General features: G+C 44.8%; 1 protein-coding gene across 1 annotated transcript in view; it reads left to right on the forward strand.

Moving 5' to 3' along the window:
- BTBD1 (BTB domain containing 1) overlaps positions 1-20073 on the forward strand; it is a 35013-nt gene that overhangs the window by 12682 nt on the left and 2258 nt on the right. The window contains exons 5-6 of the mRNA XM_063925969.1: positions 8935-9132; positions 19440-19632. Of these exons, the coding sequence (XP_063782039.1) occupies positions 8935-9132; positions 19440-19632 (391 nt within the window). The remainder of the gene's footprint in view (positions 1-8934; positions 9133-19439; positions 19633-20073) is intronic.

The raw sequence follows: 20073 nt of genomic DNA on the forward strand, positions 1-20073 counted from the left end.
ACCTCCCTTTGTGTCTCCCACGGCACCTTGGGATCTCAATGTGGGTTGCAATTCCTCCAATCGGACTGGTTTGAATAGTTACAGTAGACGTAAAATATCTTACGTGAAAGACCGTCACACTGTTGGCCTTGGCTTCAGCAAGACGTGTGACGGAGCTGGGGGCATTGTCTCACAAGAGCCCCTATTTAATTTTCCATGAGGACAGAGCTGAACTCAGAACTCGTCAGCAATTTCTTCCTAAAGTGATCAACCAACCTATTGTGGTTCCGTTTGTTACTGATGCCTCTGCTACTTCAAAGTCTTTGGATGTTGTGAGGGCTTTGAAGGTGTATGTAAAGCGAACAGCTCGTCACAGAAAATCGGAGTCTGTTTGTTTTTTATGATCCCAATAAGATTGGGTGTCCTGCTTCGAATCAGTCCATTGCACGCTGGATCAGGCTCACTATCCAGCATGCTTATTCCACGGCTGGATTGCCGGTTCAAAAATCTGTACAGGCCCACTCTACTAGGTTGGTGGGTTCTTCTTGGGCAGCTGGCCGGGGTGTCTCGGCTTTACAGCTCTGCCATGCAGTTACTTGGTCAGGTTCGAACACGTTTGCTAAGTTCTACAAGTTCGATACTTTGGCCTCTGATGGCCTTCAGTTTTGTCAATTAGTTCTGCAGGACCCTCAGCACTCTCCAACCCGGTTTGAGAGCTTTGGTACTTCCCCATGGTACTAAATGGATCCCCAGTATCCTCTAGGTCGTAAGAGAAAATAGGATTTTAATTACATACAAGTAAATCCTTTTCTCGTAGTCCGTAGAGGATACTGGGCGCCCGCCCAGTGCTTCGTACTTCCTGCACTGTTACTTGATTAAGTATTGTTGTTTGGTTCAGCTGTTGCTGTTCCTGTTTTCAAGTTTGGTTAGCTTGGCTTTACTCTTGTTTGTGTGTGCTGGTTCGGAATCTCACCACTATCCTTTTATATCCTTCTCTCAAAGTATGTCCGTCTCCTCGGGCACAGTTTCCTAGAGTCTGGTAGGAGGGGCATAGTGTGGGCTGCCTCCTCCCTCTATCAAATTCTTAGTGTCCATGGCTCCTAGTGGACCCGTCTATACCCCATGGTACTAAATGAATCCCCTGTATCCTCTACGGACTATGAGAAAAGGATTTACCGGTACGTAATTAAAATCCTATTTTAGCTCCTATAGGAAGTACTACAAATTGGCCACCACCTCAGCATTCAAAGCATTATACAGGTTGAGTATCCCATATCCAAATATATTGAAATACGGAATATTCTGAAATACAGAATTCTTTTGAGTGAGATAGTGAAACCTTTGTTTTCTGATGGCTCAATGTACCACAGAAACCGTGGAGAAGGACATTATTCGCATTGGGGTGATCTATAGACCACCAGGCCAGGGGCCGGATTTGGACAGGAACCTATTGATGGACATCGCTAAAATGGCTTTAAAGGGAGAAGTCAAAATCATGGGAGACTTTAATTTACTTGATGTAAATTGGGAGGGGGTTTTGCAAGTTCAGCTACAAGTGGCAAATTTCTAAATTCCTTACAGGAAGCAGCTCTCAAGCAATTGGTGAGGGAGCCCACTAGAAAAGACTCAATATTAGATTTAATTCTCACAAATGGTGACAGGATATCGGACATATATGTGGGTGAGCACCTGGGATCCAGTGATCATCAAGCAGCATGGTTTAGTATACAAACAGGATCCAACTCCTGTCACACAAAAATAAAGGTGTTGGATTTTAGAAATGCTGACTTTGCAAAAATGGGGAGATGTTTAAGTGAGTCATTGGCGGACTGGAGGAACTTTGAAGGAGTGCAGGAGAGGTGGGAAAAACTGAAAAGTGCAATACTAAGGGCAACAGACCTTTGTATCAAAAGGGTTAGGAAAAGCACAATGAAAAGGAAACCAGTGTGGTTCAACTAGTGTGAAAGCAAAAAGATTACTTTTTTGGAAATACAAACGGACTCAAATAATAACGACAAAGAGGTGTATCTTGACAGAGGAAGGATGCTAAGAAAGTGATCAGACGTGCAAAGGCAGAAGATGAGGAGAAAATGGCCCAGTCAGTACATAAAGGGGGCAAAACTTTTTTCAAGTATATAAATGAAAGGAGAAAATCAAATGGAGGAACAATAAGACTTAAGACAGAGTGAGAATTTGGTGGAGGGAGACAAGGCAATAGCAGATCACCTAAATAATTATTTTTGCTTAGTATATACTACAGAATGAGAAGGGGAGGGGCCACAGATAAGTTGCAAGGACATTTATAAAAATAAAGTAGATGAAAGTACATTTACAGAGGAGAAGGTCCTAACAGAACTTTCAAAACTAAAAGTGGATAAATCAATGGGACCAGATGGGATACACCCAAGGATACTAAAAGAGCTAAAAGATGTTCTGGTGGCACCATTAACAGAATTATTTAACCAGTCACTAAATACAGGTGCCATTCCAGAGGACTGGAATAGAGTGAATGCAGTTCCACTGTACAGAACTGGAAGCAAGGAAGAAGCAAGTAACTACAGACCAGTAAGCCTTACATCAGTAGTAGGGAAAGTAATGGAGAAACTATTAAAAGAAAGAGTTGTGGAATATCTTAAATCAAACAACTTACAGGATACAAAACAGCATGGATTTACTGGTGGGAGATCATGCCAAAGAAATCTTATTGACTTTTTTGACTCTGTGATGAAAATAATAGATCATGGGGGAGCTGTAGATGTAGCATATCTAGACTTTAGTAAGGCATTTGACATTGTCCCACATCGCAGACTGCTAAATAAACTTGAAAGCGTGGGGGTGGATTATAAAACGGTTAAATGGATAAGAACCTGGTTGCAGGATAGGAAACAGACAGTTGTAGTAAATGGAGTGCAATCTATTGAGGAAAATGTTACCAGTGGAGTACCCCAGGGATCTGTACTTGGACCAGTTCTCTTTAATATCTTTGTTGGTGACATTGCAGATGATATTGAAGGGAAGGTATGCCTCTTTGCAGATGATACAAAGATATGCAACAGGGTAGACACACCGGGAGGTGTAAAACAAATGATTGATGACTTAGCTAGGCTTGAGAAATGGTCAAGAACGTGGCAACTTCAGTTTAATGCTAACAAATGCAAAATCATGCACTTGGGTCTCAAAAACCCAAAGGCTAAATATAGTATCAAGGGTACTATAATGGAAACTACTGAGGAGGAAAGGGATTTAGGAGTCACTATTTAATTTTCAAGTGACTTAAAGGCAGGGAAGCAATGCAACAAAGCAATGAGAAAGGCAAGTCAGATGCTTGGTTGCATAGGGAGAGGAATCAGTAGCGGGAAAAAAGAAGTAATAATGCCACTGTATAGGTCATTGGTACGGCCTCATCTGGAATACTGTGTCCAGTTCTGGAGACCACATCTCAAGAAGGATATAAATACATTAGAGAGTGTACAAAGAAGGGCAACTAAAATGGTGCATGGCCTACATCACAAAACTTACCTGGAAAGGCTAAAAGATCTTAACATGTATAGTTTGGAGGAGAGAATGGAAAGGGTGGACATGATAGAAACTTTTAAATATACCAAGGGTTTTAACAAAGTTCAGGAGGGAAACATTCTTCAAAGGAAGAGAAGTATTAGAACTCGAACATACACTGAAACTGGAAGGAGGCAGGTTCAGGGAAAATTTAAGGAAAAATGACTTCACAGAAAGGGTAGTGGATAAGTCAGGGGTGGCCAGCACTCTCCTGTGTCACTCCTGCCAGGACCCTCATGTGTCACTACAGACCCCCCGAAAATACACCTCGTGCCATTGCAGCAGCCGCTTATGTGACCTCTGTTTGCCAGTGGGTGTCTCACCTCTAGTATCTGGCTCTCTCAGTTCTCAGGGGTAGAGGTATTAACCAGGAGAAGGCATAAGGAAGTGATAAACCAGTTATATGTGCAAGGTGATAAAGGCACCAGCCAATCAGCTGCAATATGTAAATTGACAGTTAGAATCTGATTGGCTGGTGCCTTTATCACCTTGCACATATCACTGGTTTATCACTTCCTTATTCCTTCTCCAGGTTAATACATCTGCCCCTCAGTCCCCGTAGTGCTGCTGCTGCCTGTCTGGCTGGAGTGCAGCAGTTTCCTGATCTGTTGTGGTCACGTAACTTTGAGTGTCGGGAGCCACATTTGAATAAAGACAGAGCCGCATGAGGCTCAAGAGCCACATGTTGGCCACCACTGGGATAAGTGGAATAACCTCCCATCAGAGGTGATAGAGGCTAAGACTGTTGAGCAATTTAAACATGCTTTGGATAGGCATATGAATATCCTTACAAAGAATTAAGGTTCAAAAAGGGTTGAGATTACCTAAGGATACAAAAAGGGGCAGACTAGATGGGCCAAGTGGTTCTTATCTGTCATCAAATTCTATGTTTCTATGTCACACAAACTTTGTTTAATACACAAAGTTATTCAAAATATTGTATTATAAGACCTTCAGGCTGTGTGTATAAGGTGTATATGAAACATAAATGAATTGTGTGAATGTACACACTTTGTTTAATGCACAAAGGGGATAATTCTGAGTTGATCGCAGCAGGAAATTTGTTAGCAGTTGGGCAAAACCATGTGCACTACAGGGGAGGCAGATATATGTGCAGAGAGTTAGATTTGGGTGTGGTGAGTTCAATCTGCAATCTAAATTGCAGTGTAAAAATAAAGCAGCCAGTATTTACCCTGCACAGAAACAAAATAACCCACCCAAATCTAACTCTCTCTGCACATGTTATATCTGCCTCCCCTGCAGTGCACATGGTTTTGCCCAACTGCTAACAAAGTTCCTGCTGCGATCAACTCAGAATTACCCCCAAAGTTATTAAAAATATTGGCTAAAATGACTTTAAGGCTACGTGTCAGGAATCTGCATTTTGCATCACGTCACTTACCAGTGCTCTGATGTACTGGCCTCCAGAGGTCACATCCTCAGCCTGGCAGCATGTTCCATGATTGCCTGCAATGTGCAGAGACTCTCTCCAGTGTGTACCCCGATGTATTTTCACCATCTCCAGAGTATGGGCGCAGCCATGACACCTGCAGTCAGCTGACTTGGTGTTATCCACCCATGAGCAATGGAGCGCTCACATGACTTGATTCTCCAATCCCTGCTGACCAGGGGGTATATACTCAGAGTTCCTGCTCAGTATCATTGCCTTGAACAACACGTCACATCCTCTGAACAAGCGTCTTCTGTCTTCAGAGATTCCCCTGTGTATTAGCTCAGTGGAACTACAGGCATCAGCCATCCAGTTTGGTGCAGTTCCATCTGCATTCAGATCCAGTCACCAGCAGTCTCCAGTGACTTTCTAGCTTCAGTGTCTCCATGGAACTACAGGCTCCAGCCATCGAGCTCTGCTACAACTCCTTCCACAGTCAGCTTCCACTTCTACATACAGTATGAGATTCTCTCTCCAGGTGCTGCCTCATCATTCTCTTGTGTGTTGTTAATCTGCATTCAGCACTGTGCTATTGCATCCAGCACTTAAACAACCAGATTGTATATTACCAACTGTCTCTTGCTATAGCCTTGCTTGGCTCTGAGGACTTTGTGCATATATTCTGACTGTGTGAATCTATTGCTGTCGGTTTCCAGACTGATTACCGGAATTACTTATTGCCTGTATTTACTACCATCGGTTGCATTACCTACCTACTGCATATTGATCCTGTTACCATTGGCTTCCAAGCCAGCCATCGATGTTCACCATCAGCTTTCAGGCCGATCATCGCAGTTTGCTAATCACACTGGTTCCCAGACCAGTTCATTACCTGTGACTGTTATTATACCATTTGTATTTCTTACCTCCAGACTACTGATTTCAGTTGCCATCGGCTCCCAGGCCGACCATCGTTATTTGCAAGTTGCTAACGGTTTCCAGACTGAATACCAAAAGTTACTTATTGCCTGTGTTGTTTCATCACATTCTCCCATCGGTTTCCAGGCCGATCCTCTGTGTCATTATTTATCCTCAGGATATAGACTCTGCTTCACATCGACTCCCAGGCCGTCCATCGTTTATTTGCCATCGGCTCCCAGGCCGACCATCATTGATTGCCATCGACTCCCAGGCCAGTTATTACTGTTCTCTAATTACCGCTGGTTTCCAGATCAGCTCATTCTTCGTGACTGTACATAAAACCAATGTCAGCTTCCACGCTGTGAAACTTCTATATTGTTATTCCTATATTGCTGTGTGTATTTAATAAACATCATTGTGCCCATGCGCAGGAACTTATTACGGCTTCCTCGTTTCCTCCATCGTACCACCACTGACCCACTAGTGCCCCCTCTGGGAACAAACATTTACACAGACCTGACACTATGTGTATAAGGTGTATTTGAAACATAAATGCATTCTGTGCTTAGACTTAGGTCCCATCACTATTATATCTCATTATGGTATGCAATTATTCCAAAATACGGAATAATTCGATATCCAAAATACTGCTGGTCCCAAGCATTTTGGATAAGGGATACGCAACCTGTATTAATTGTTCTTGATATATTTTAAGGACATTTTATAGAAAGGGGTTGAAGAAAGTTACTGAGACTATTTTACCTAAGGCTGTGCTTATGTGCAGGTGGTAGGGATGGCCGTCGACCATCAATGATTCAAAATCATCGATAGTCTATGATCAATGTTGAATCCCTAGCAGGTGGACCTGTTTAGGTATATATATGGCTAAGTAAAATTATGGAGGTAGCTGGCCATTAGCTAAGCATGGTTGATGCTAGCTAGGGTAGGGATGGCCATTGACTATCGATTTGAAATCACTGATAGTCTATATTCAATGCTAACTACTTTTACCATTGATGGGGGAGAACCAGACCGTTTCCCGCCATCGATGATACGAATATACTGAATTTTTTTTGTCTTCCTCCAAGGTGTCTGGTCACGGTGCCTAGCTCTGCCCCCGACACCCACAAAGTCCCGCCCCTGGGCCTTGATTGGCTCACAGCTCATTTTACACTAAAGCAGGGGTGACCGTCGGTGGGTGAAATAATTTTATGGTTACTTACAGATGGTTTCACACCATTGAGGTTATCCATCACTGGTAAAATCGATGGATAACCCACCGATGACCATCCCTAAACTAGGGTGTTTGGTATCCCCTTGCAAACTATAACTTGTGCCCTCCTTGAAACATGTCCTCTTCACATATTACTTTACAATGTAAAATCCAGAAGTGCCAAAGTGTAACCCCAGTAAACGAAGCATGTGAATCTTTTGGCACCACCATAGGCATCAGCAACTCACCTCAAAGCATGCCTGACAACAGGCTTATGCAGCTATGTAGCACATGAAGGGAAATTAAAAGGCAATGTAATTACAATTAGGGACATTTATATCACACACCATTAGGATTAGGGAGACTGTAATTTTTTTTTCTACTATATCTTTTCTTTTATAATACTTTACTATATGCTAATTCATTGATTTCTATATGTCAGCTACCCAAGAAAAGTGATTGACATACAAGATTCACGAGTGGTGATTAGCATATACTGTAGTAAGTATTGTAAATAAAATAAAAAAAAATAGAAAAAATAAATTTAAAAAAGTATACCGTATATACTCTAGTATAAGCCGACTTTTTCAGCACTTTTTTTTGTGCTGAAAAAGCCACCTCGGCTTATACTCGAGTCAGTGGCAGTGCAGTGTGACAGGCAGAGCAGTGTGAAGGAGGGACACGGAGCGCACAGCACGCGCCTCTCCTGTGTCCCTCCTGCATCTCCGGCGGCAGCGGCGGGTCTATTAAAGGAAGTACCCGTTCGTGACCTCTGATCACGAACCGGCACTTCCTTTAATAGACCCGCCACGGCCGCCGGAGATGCAGGAGGGACACAGGAGAGGCGCGTGCTGTGCGCTCCGTGTCCCTCCTTCAGAAGACAGCGCGGGATCGACGCAGGGGTAAGTAACAGGCACTGGGGGAGGGGGCATATGTGGCAGCATGAGGGGCATATGTGGCAGCATGAGGGGCATATGTGGCAGCATGAGGGGCATATGTGGCAGCATGAGGGGCATATGTGGCAGCATGAGGGGCATATCTGCAGCATGAGGGCATATCTGGCACAGTGGGGCATATGTGGCAGCATGAGGGGCATATCTGGCAGCATGAGGGCATATCTGGCACTGTGGAGCATATGTGGCAGCATGAGGGGCATATGTGGCAGCATGTGGGCATATCTGGCAGCATGTGGGCATATCTGGCACTGTGGGGCATATCTGGCACTGTGGGGCATATTTGGCAGCATGAGGGCATATCTGGCACATCAGGCACTGTGGGGCATATCTGGCAGTATGAGGGCATATCTGGCACTGTGGGGGCATATCTGGCAGTATGAGGGCATATCTGGCACTGAGGGCTGTGTACGGCTAGAGCTGCATTTCCCACCCTAGGTTTATACTCGAGTCAATAAGTTTTCCCAGGTTTTTGTGGTAGAATTAGGTGCCTCGGCTTATATTCGGGTCGACTTATACTCTAGTATATACGGTATATAAGACGTCTAAGTTTTACTAACAAATTAGTGGAGCAGAGGCAGGGACAGAGCAGAGGGACCTTGAGGGATCAAAGACTAAAGCGCAACGGAATATGCTGCGCTATATAACAAACTGTTAATAATAAATAAAGACGCAGCCTCAGCCTGTCTGCTATACAGTATGACAGGAGTGGCAGGGCAGCAAGAGTGGATAGCTGGCTGCTGGCAGAGCAGGGAAGGCGCCTCCTCAACCCAGCACCTCCTGCTATGCTGACCATGCTTACTGCATAGCGCTGGCACTGTTGCTAAAGGTAATATTATTTGCTGTTTGTATAAAAAAAAATGCCACAATGTGATGTGTTTGAGAAACGAGGTTTTCCATAGCAGGTCTCATACTCTATTTAGATACACTGCGTGCAGTCCTGGAGAGAGATACACTTTGTATTCGGGAGAGTTGTCTCTTTGGAGCAGCTGTACGCTGGGCTGAAGCTGAATGCCAAAGACAGAAGATTCCAGGTAGTGTCGAGAACAAAATGAAGGTCCTGGGAAAAGCCATATCATTAATCCGCTTCCCACTGATGACAGTTGAAGAGTTTGCTGCTGGTAAGTTTATGACGGAGATGATTTTCCATTCAAAACTACAGCTATACAATTATCAGACCAGTTTGTCAATAACCGAGCAGTCATTCTGTTTTATTACATTGTGTGTAGGCATGAGCGTTTTGGCCAAATACCGATTAAATAGTCAAAACATTTCCAGACAGGCTCGGTTTCCATTATCCAATCCAACTATAAGATCCCAATATCATGCAGTGTGTTTGCATTCTCAGTAATCTGCCCATATTTCCTAACATTTGTCCCGATTACATAATCCTCATTGTGGGTTAACATATGCAAATTCAGTGTGATGTGACAGAAAATCGCAAACTTAAAATAAACAGAAATCGCTTAATGTGTAGCACAGAAATCTGTACCCTCCAGTGGCTGAAAAATCTTCCTGCTTTTCGGTTTAACTTGCTTTAAGGGAAAATGCCGCAAGCCTTCTAAAGAGTGGGGAAGTGGACAAGTGGGAGAACCAATCCGTTTCTACCTTTCATTTTATAGACTGTACTTGATAAATGCTTCTAGTTACAGTAGAAACTGGTTCATTGCTATGAGCAACTGATACCCCTATCCACTAGCTCCTTAAAACACGGGTAAATGCGCAGGGGCGCGCATTTACCCGTGTTTTTCCCTAGTGGAAAAGGGTCCCCCTTGCAAATTCCCGGCTCAAGTGATACGGGAATCCTACCCGGGTAGCTATTTGGGTTGAACACGTGTTCAACCCGGTAAGCGGTCTAGTGTGAATGGGAGCCCTGTCGAGGCAACACGGCTCCCGTTCAGTGTATAGGGAGGGCGGCGCTGGGAGATCATGTGATCTCCCAGTGCCGCCCCTGCCGCGTCACTAGCAGCGTCACCAACCCGGCAATATGCCGGGCTGGTGAGCGCTGTCTGAAAGGGGGCTGTAGCACGGGTCGCAGCCGTGTTAGGCGGCCCGTGCTATAGTGGAAAAGGGGTATTATTCACTTGTCCACACCTCTGGAAGCTTGATGAAGCTCCCCCTTAGGGCACAAAATACAAAGGCCAATAAATAGAATGTTGACGTTTATTCTGAAACAAGTTTCCTTTTCTTTTTGTGTAAATTTCATGCACACATCCATTTCATTGGCAAGGATGGGTATTATATATCTATAAGTAAGCCTACGACCACTGCTGGGACTATCTAAAACTAGACATATAGATTGGTAAATGCTCAATTAGCTTAGTGATATCATTCAGGTGCTTGAAAGGAAGGGGTATTTCTGAGCAAGAAAAAAAGCAATTGTTTCCCCAGCACACTGAATGGATAACAGTAACCAGATATAAATCCCACATAATAATAGAATTCAGAGATCTTCGTTACACATATTTGCGCAAATGTGTGGTTAAGCCCCAAAGCCGCATCAAGGCCTCTCTGTATATTTGGGGTCCCTAGCGCTATATCTAGGTGCAGGGTGTGGCACCCCAAAACACCAGAATGAGCCAGAAAGCACAGCGTGACATACCAGTGTAAAAAACTATAGTGTTAATAAATTAGTATTTAGGAAGCCGAAGCTATAGAGGGGGTGATACAAACATGAAATGTAATTAAAATAGAGAAATAGTGTTAGAAAATTAATAAGTGAAAAGTGTTAATAGAATGTAAAGGTATGCCACACTAAAGCCATCCAGCTCAGCCAGTCCAGAGGCACCACACCTCACACCTCCATTACCCCATTCTGGGTCTAATATTAACCAGCAAGGAGTCACATGATAATGGCTCCTTACTAAAATATGTCTAAGCTAAGAGCTACTTACCTTGGAGCAACCCCATAATGCTATCTAAAACTAGCAATTCATGATAAATCAAAATTAGAATCATCTAATCATCCGCACTTTCATCTTAATTCTGACAAGTTGATTTGTTATTTGCTAATGATTCCATAGTTGGTAATAAAAATAATCGGGAGACTTGCCTGCTCTTCCGGGGGGCCGGGAAGGTCACACGATTTTCGGGAGCCTCCCCGCCATTCCGGGAGAGTAGGTAAGTATGATATACATAGTATACTACAACAATAAATCTTAATATACTTTCTTGTAAATATTTTAAAACATTTTCTCAACTAAAACATAGCATCGTCCATTAGGTAGTGCATTTCCTTTAATTGTAGGTTTTAAACCTTCACTACCCCCTAGAAAAATCTATAAGTAATTTGCCCTCTCCACTTAGATGAAGCTCTGCTAGCTTTCATCTGGGGCTGTGAGAGGAATAGAGGAGACCAAAAACAAATGGGACTATGGTTGGCAGGAGGGGGCATGTTGGAAAAATCTATTTCCTAGGTTGTGCTGCAGCATAGTGTTTAAGCTGTGCCATGCTGGTTGTAGTGTTCTTTATCACTGTTATTTCTCATATGTCCTAGAGGATGCTGGGGTCCACTTCAGTACCATGGGGTATAGACGGTTCCGCAGGAGCCATGGGCACTTTAAGACTTTTTCAGAGTGTGTACTGGCTCCTCCCTCTTTGCCCCTCCTCCAGACCTCAATTTAGAAAATGTGCCCAGGCAGACTGGTCGCACTCTAGTGGAGCTCTACTGAGTTTCCCTAAAAGACTTTGTTAGGTTTTTTATTTTCAGAGAGACTGCTGGCAACAGTCTCTCTGCTTCGTGGGACTTAGGGGGAAGAAGTAGGAACCAACTTCCTAAAGAGTTTCATGGGTCTGCTTCTGCTGACAGGACACCATTAGCTCCTGAAGGGTACTGAACACTAGCTGCGGCTATGCGCTCACTCCCACAGCATGCCGTCACCCCCATAACAGCGCCAGAAGTCAGAAGACTGGTGAGTAGTATTACCGGAGGTCTGCAGAGAGGGATCTCCGGTCATCGTGACCGCTTAAGGTACCGCACAGCGAGCGGGAACGCTGCGCGAACATGCTCTCCATAACACAGTGCACAGCAGGGTGCAGGGGGGGGAGGGGGCGCCCTGAGCAGCATGAAACCTACTCTCACTGGCAAAAGGTGGCATATGATGCTGTGGCCCAGTCCTATACCCCTGCCAGTATAAATATCTAATTTCAATAGCTGAGGAAAAACGCGCCATTGCAGGGGGCAGGGCTTCTTCCTCAGGCAGCCAGCACACTGCTCAGCGCCATTTCCTTCCAGCAGACAGCAGGGGAAGAAACGCTGATCCTCCTCTCCACTTCTGACTCAAGTATCAAGGTGAAAAAAGGGGGGGCAATATATATAGCACGGAAGGTCTCTGTGTACAAAGTACACAACACAGGGATTTTTTCTTTAGGCACTGAGTTGTGGACTGGCAATTCCTTTCTATGTCCTTCTGACAGATTTTACTGTGGGTCCAACCCCTATAAGCCCCGGAGTGTCTGTGGTGTGATTGTGCACGTGTGTGACATGTCTGAGGCAGAGAGCTCTATCCCTGAGGGAGCCATTTTGGGGACACAGAGTTGTAATGTGGTGGCGCTGCTGACAAACCACGAGCCTGAATGGGTGAAAGAATTACGTGATAGTGTGAATCATATCCGTAAGAGATTGGATAAGTGAGTCTCATGCAGAAAACTGGAGAAAATCTGTCGAACATGTGATTTTTAATAGTTCTGCCTTTTCATCCACAGGGTACCCCTCTGGGTCACATAAAAGGTAATTTGCACAAATAGTACAAACTGATACCGACACGGACTCTGATTCCTGTATCGACACTAGTGATTCCAGGGGAATAGATCCGAAATTAGCAAAAACATTCAATACATGATTGTCGCTATAAAGGAGGTGTTAGAAGTTACAGCAGCCCCTCCTTTAGCACAGGAGAAGGCTTACTTTTGTAAAGAAAAGAAAATTAATGTAACTTTTCCTCCATCTCATGAGCTGAACAGTCTCTTTGAGGGAGTATGGACCAATCCTGAAAAGAAATTTCAGTTTCCCAAAAGAATTCAGGTAGCTTACCCTTTCCCTGCAGAGGACAGGAAAAGGTGGGAGTCACCCCCTGTTTTAGACAGTGCCCTGTCGCGGTTAACAAAAAAGGTGATTCTCCCTGCGCCTGGGACTGCTTCACTTAAGGAGCCGGCAGACCGCAAGTTAGAGAATACGTTGAATTCTATTTATGTGGCCAATGGGACACTACTCAGGCCTACCATTGCCTGTGCGTGGGTGAGTGGTGCTATTGAAAAGTGGTCAGAAAACTTGTCATCAGACATTGACACAATAGATAAAAACAAAATACTCCTAATGTTAGGTCATATCAAAGACGCTGCTGCGTACATGCTAGAAGCCATGAAAGATATTGGTCTCTTGGGATCAAGAGCCACTACCATGGCAATCTCAGCCCGGAGGGCGTTATGGATTTGCCAATGGAATGCTGACGCAGATTACAAAAGGAATATGGGGGCTCTCCCATATAAAGGTGAGGCCTTGTTTGGAGATGGGCTGGATGCTTTAGTTTCCCCGGCTACCGCGGGTAAGTCGACATTCTTGCCTAATGCTCCTGCGCCGGCGAAAAAGACACATCACTCTCAGATGCAGTCCTTTTCGGCCCAATAAATACAAAAAGGTTAAGGTTCCCCTTTCTTTGCGGGTAAAGGAAGGGGAAAAGGGAAAAAGTTCAGTGTCTCCAGGATCACAGGAGCAGAAATCAACCTCTGCTTCTGCCAAATCTTCAGCATGACGCTGGGGCTCCCTTGCGGGAGTCCGCTCAGGTGGGGGCACATCTGAAACTCTTCAGTCAGTTCTGCGTTCAATCTGGCCTGGACCCGTGGGTTGTACAAATAGTATCCCACGGGTACAAACTGGAGTTTCAAGACATTCCCCCGTGCCGATTTTTCAAATCGACCTTACCAGCTTCTATCCCAGACAGGGAAGTTGTGGCAGCAGCAATACAAATATTGTGTCAGGATGAAGTCATTGTTCTGGTTCCCTTGTTACAACAAGGAGAAGGGTTTTATTCAAGCCTAGTCGTAGTTCCAAAGCCGGACGGCTCAGTCAGACCGATTCTAAACCTGAAAACTCTGAATCTCTACCTGCAGAGGTTCAAGTTCAAGATGGAATCTCTGCGGGCAGTGATTTCCAGTCTAGAGGAGGGGAACTTCATGGTGTCAGTGGACATAAAAGATGCCTACTTACAAGTTCCCATTTATCCTCCACATCAAGCTTATCTGAGATTCGAAATACAGAATTGTCATTACCAATTTCAGATGTTGCCGTTCGGACTCTCCACGGCACCGAGGGTGTTCATCAAGGTGATGGCGGAAATGATGGTCCTCCTTCGACAGCAAGGAGTCAATATAATTCCTTACCTGGACGATCTCCTGATAAAAGCGAGGTCCAGAGAAAAGGTTGGTGCAGAACAAGGTTGGTGCAGAACATTGCACTCTCCTTGACAATGCTTCAACAACACGGTTGGATCATAAATTTTCCAAAGTCGCTGTTGGAACCGACGACAAGATTGTCCTTTCTGGGGATGATACTGGACACAGAGGTGCAGAGGGTATTTCTTCCAGTAGAAAAGGCTCTGGAAATCCATAGAATGGTAAAACAAATTCTGAAACCAACAAGTGTCGATTCATCAATGCATTCGGTTGTTGCGAAAGATGGTAGCGGCCTACAAGGCCATACAGTTTGGCCGATTCCATGCCAGAGTATTCCAGTGGGACCTGTTGGACAAGTGGTCCGGATCCCATCTACACATGCATCAGAGGATAATCCGGTCATCCAAAGCCAGAATCTCGCTACTGTGGTGGATTCACAGTTCTCACCTACTAGAGCAGGCATGTCCAAACTGCAGCCCTCCAGCTGTTGTGAAACTACATATCCCAGCATGCCCTGACACAGTTTTGCTGTCAGAGAATGCTAAAGCTGTGTCAGGGCATGCTGGGATGTGTAGTTTCTCAACAGCTGGAGGGCCGCAGTTTGGACATGCCTGTACTAGAGGGACACAGGTTTGGGATTCAGGACTGGCTCCTAGCAGAGCCGGCCATAGGCATAGGCAAACTAGGCAATTGCCTAGGGCATTTGATATGCCTAGGGGCATCAGCAGCTTCTGCTGAGTAAAATGATATGCAGCATGCCTATATTCTGTGTGTAGCATTTCATATGCAGATACAGCCACAGTCTCACACAGTATATAGGCATGCTGCATATCATTTTAATCAGCAGAAGCTGCTTGTGCATCCTAGCCACATAGCAATGCAAATAAGATGCATTTTCATAAAAAAAGGTGTGCCCGATGTTAGCATTGAGGCAATATTTATGAGGACACATCTATATCCAAGCAGAGGCAGAGGTCACAGTGTTAGTGGCAGTGTGAGTGCTGTGTGCATGTGAGTGGGTTGTTTGTGCAGTAGTGTTCGGAATATGTGTAAGGAGCATTGTGTGTCATGTAAAAATGCATTAATAATGTGCAACATATGTGTAAGGGGCACTATGTGTTTCATTATGTGTGTAAGGGCATTAATAATGTGCGACATGTGTAACAGGGTACTACTGTATGTGTGTCATTATGTGTATAGGGGCACTAATAATGTGCAGCAAATGTGTAGGAGGCACTGTGTGTGTCATTATGTGTATAAGGGCATTAATAATGTGCGGCATATGTGTAAGGGACATTATGTGCAAAAGGGCATTAATAAAGGTTGTCACAATGTATAAGGCGCATTATGTTTAGAAGGACATTAATAAGGTGTCTCATATGTGTAAGGAGCATTACTGTGTGGAATGTGTGTAAATGCATTACTAATGTGTGGCATTATGTGTATAAGGTGCTCTACTATGTGGCGTTGCATATAGAAAGGGCACTACTGTATCGTCTAATGTGAATAAAGAGCAATAGGGTGTGGTGTAATGTGAAATAAGGAGCAATTCAGTGTGATGTAATGTGAATAAGGGGCTCTGCTGTGAGGAGTAACGTTTATAAGGTAAAGTGATACTACTGTGGGATGTTATATGAATTATGGACACTATCGCATGATCATATGTGAATAAAGTTGCAGTACGGTGTTGCGTAATTGGAATTGGGGTTATTGTGTAGCCATGCCCCTTGCCAGCAAAAACACACCCCTTTTTGGGCTGTGCGCCAAATGTGCGAACTGTTCCTGTTTAAAATATAGGGGGTACAAGGTCAGAGGCGGAACCAGCGGTGGTGCTAGGGGGCACCAGCCAAAATCTTGCCTAGGGCATCATATTGGTTAGGGCAAGCTCTGGCTCCTAGTAACCACGGATGCAAGTCTCCGAGGCTGGGGAGCAGCCACACAGGGGGAAAGCTTCCAAGGAAGATGGTCAAGTCAAGAAACTCGCCTTCACATAAACGTTCTGGAGTTGAGAGCCATTTACAATGGCCTTCTACAAGCGGGGCATCTTCTTCAAGATCAACCCGTACAGATCCAGTCGGACAATGTAACAGCAGTCGCGTACATAAACCGTCAGGGCGGAACGAAAAGCAGAGCGGCAATGGCAGAGGTGACAAAGATTCTCCTCTGGGCAGAAAGACATGCAAGAGCTCTGTCGGCAATTTTCATTCCGGGAGTGGACAACTGGGAAGCAGACTTCCTCAGCAGACACGTTCTCCATCCAGGAGAATGGGGCCTCCCCCAAGAAGTCTTCGCAGAGGTGACAAGTCTTTGGGGGGTTCCTCAAGTAGACATGATGGCATTTCGTCTCAACAAGAAGCTTCAGAGATATTGTTCCAGGTCGAGAGACCCTCAAGCAATAACAATGGATGCACTGGTGACCCAGTGGTTCTTTCGGTCGGTACATGTCTTCCCTCTACTTCCACTCATACCAAAAGTTCTCAAGATCATATGAAGAACAGCGGTTTGAGCGATCCTCATTGTCCCAGACGGGCCAAGGAGGGCTTGGTATCCAGATCTCCAGGAGTTGCTCAAAGAAGATCCACAGCCTCTTCCTCTTCGCGAGGAACTGCTGCAGCAGGGGCCGTGCGTGTATTAAGACTTACCGCGGCTACGTTTGACGGCATGGCTGTTGAGCGCCGGATCCTAGCCCGAAAGGGTATTCCCAAATAAGTCATTCCCACTCTTATTCAGGCCAGGGAAGGAGTAACTTCTAGACATTACCATCGTATTTGGAGAAAATGTGTTTTGGTGTGAAACCAAGAAGGCTCCAACGGAAGAGTTTCAGTTAGGACGTTATCTCCATTTTCTCCAGGCGGGTGTGGATGCGGGCCTACGATTGTGTTCAATAAAGGTCCAGATTTCGGCCTTGTCCGTTCTCTTTCAGAAATAATTGGCCTCCCTTCCAGAAGTTCAGACATTCGTGAAAGGGGTTCTGCACATCCAACCTCCATTTGTGCCTCCTGTGGCACCATGGGATCTTAACGTGGTGTTGCAGTTCCTTCAATCAGATTGGTTTGAACCTCTCCAGGAGATAAAGTTGAAGTTTCTCACTTGGAAAGTGGTCATTCTGTTGGCCTTGGCATCCGCAAGGAGGGTGTCTGAGTTAGGGGCCTTGTCTCACAAGAGCCCTTACTTGATTTTCCATGAAGATAGGGCGGAGTTAAGAACTCGTCAGTAATTTCTTCCAAAGGTGGTTTCTTCTTTCCATATAAACCAGCCTATTGTGGTGCCAGTGGCTACGGACACCTTCGCTGCTTCAAAGTCTCTTGATGTGGTCAGGGCTTTGAGAATTTGTCGCAAGAACAGCTCTGATACGGAAAACAGAGGCTCTGTTTGTCCTGTATGCTTCCAACAAGATTGGGTGTCCTGCTTCTAAGCAGACTATTGCGCGCTGGATCAGAGGTACGATGCAGCACGCTCATTCCACGGCAGGATTGCCGATACCGAATTCTGTGACTGCCCATTCTACTAGGAAGGTGGGCTCATCCTGGGCGGCTGCCCGGGGCGTCTCGGCATTACAACTTTGCCGAGCAGTTACTTGGTCAGGGACAAACACGTTTGCTAAGTTTTACAAGTTTGACACCTTGGCTGATGAGGACCTAAAGTTTGGTCAATTGATGCTGCAGGGACATCTGCACTCTCCCACCCGTACTGGCATAACCCCATGGTACTGAAGTGGACCCCAGCATCCTCTAGGACGTATGAGAAAAAAGGATTTTAATACCTACCGGTAAATCCTTTTCTCCTAGTCCGTAGAGGATGCTGGGCACCCAGCCTAGTGCGTACTTCCTGCAGTTGTTAATTTGTTGAAAATGTTTTCAGCACGGTTGCTGCAATGTTCATGCCCGTTGGCATGCGTTTTGTTGAATGTCATGTTGTGCGGCATGGTTGAAGTGTGAGCTGGTATGAATATCACCATTAACTTAAAAGTAAATCCTTTTCTCGAAATGTCTGTCTCCCTGGGCACAGTTCTTATACTGAGGTTTGGAGGAGGGGCCTAGAGGGAGGCGCCAGTACACACTCTGAAAAAGTCTTAAAGTGCCCATGGCTCCTGCGGAACAGTCTATACCCCATAGTACTGAAGTGGACCCCAGCATCCTCTACGGACTAGGAGAAAAGGATTTACCGGTAGGTATTAAAATCCTGTTTTAAAACTGTCAACTTCAGGGACTGAGGCATAACCAAATCACATATATGAGCGGGATTGGATTTGGATGCCCAATACCTACATTAATACACAGTCCAGGATGTCTTCTACATTTTTTAAAACCCCAGAGACATCATCACCAGGGAGAGTGTGTGCCCTATCAGACGCCTTACTAGAGACTTCTAATTAGCATCAATCCTTGTAAAACAGGCAACACAGGGCCTAATTCAGACCTGATCGTAGCAGCAAATTTGTTAGCAGGTGGGCAAAACCATGTGCAGTGCAGGGGGGCAGATATAACGTGCAGAGAGAGTTAGATTTGGGTAGGGTGTGTTCAAACGGAAATCTAAATTGCAGTGTTAAAATAAAGCAGCCAGTATTTACGCTGCACAGAAACAATATAACCCACCCAAATTTTACTCTCTCTGCACATGTTATATCTGCCCCACCTGCACTGCACATGGTTTTGCCCATCTGCTAACAAATGTGCTGCTATGATCAGGTCTGAATTAGGCACACAGTCTCCTCAGTAAGAGACATTTCTAAAATGACCAGTATTGCTGCATTAATGTTTCCTCTTTTCACAATCAAGGGGACATGTGTCAAGTGTTGGAGCGAGATAAAGTAGAGAAGTTGACCAAAGCAACCAGTCTGATTCTGTCAATTCAAAGACTGTGCTAGATGAATGGCAGAAGCTTATTGGTTGCTGTAGGAAACTTCTCCACTTGATCTGTCTCCAAAGCTTGATACACCTCTCCCAGTGCCACTAGGGGAAACATGGATGATGAACACATTAAAATGATATAGCATCTAACCCCTAGAGACATTCTTATATTTGTTTTTGTCTGGCAGGTCCCGCCCAGTCTGGAATTTTGTCAGATCGGGAAGTGGTAAACCTCTTTCTGCATTTTACAGTGAACCCTAAGCCTCGTGTAGACTACATTGACCAGCCACGGTGCTGCCTCAGGGGAAAAGAATGCAGCATCGCTAGGTTCCAGCAAGTGGAGAGTCGCTGGGGCTACAGCGGAACAAGTGACAGGGTCAGGTGATGACACAGATGGTTACAGTTCCTTAGATGTATAACAGTCAGAATTAAATAGGACAATATATACCCTAATATTAATAATAATACAGCATAATGACAGGCCTGTGTTTTACAAGAATGCTCCGCAAAATATACCCAAGACTTATTCTGCCCATAAAGCATACTGGGCCTATTCCTAGTGAAGTCATTCATCACTGTTCAGTTTATCAAATCCCAAGGAAACAGTAACCTCATTGAGACATAAGGCATTGTGTGACCTGTCATACTCTTACACTAGATATTACCCACAAAATATTAAACATTGCAAAACTCACCATTAGGCCAGAATACTAGTTTCATTGGAGTGTATTGATTATATCTGGGGGTGTTAATAGATGTTAATATGCAGAGCCGCATATATAAAATAATATATCAGTAGTTTATTTTTAAGGGCCCTACACA

Source organism: Pseudophryne corroboree, chromosome 6 (genome assembly GCF_028390025.1).
Source record: "Pseudophryne corroboree isolate aPseCor3 chromosome 6, aPseCor3.hap2, whole genome shotgun sequence".
Classification (NCBI taxonomy): Eukaryota; Metazoa; Chordata; class Amphibia; order Anura; family Myobatrachidae; genus Pseudophryne; species Pseudophryne corroboree.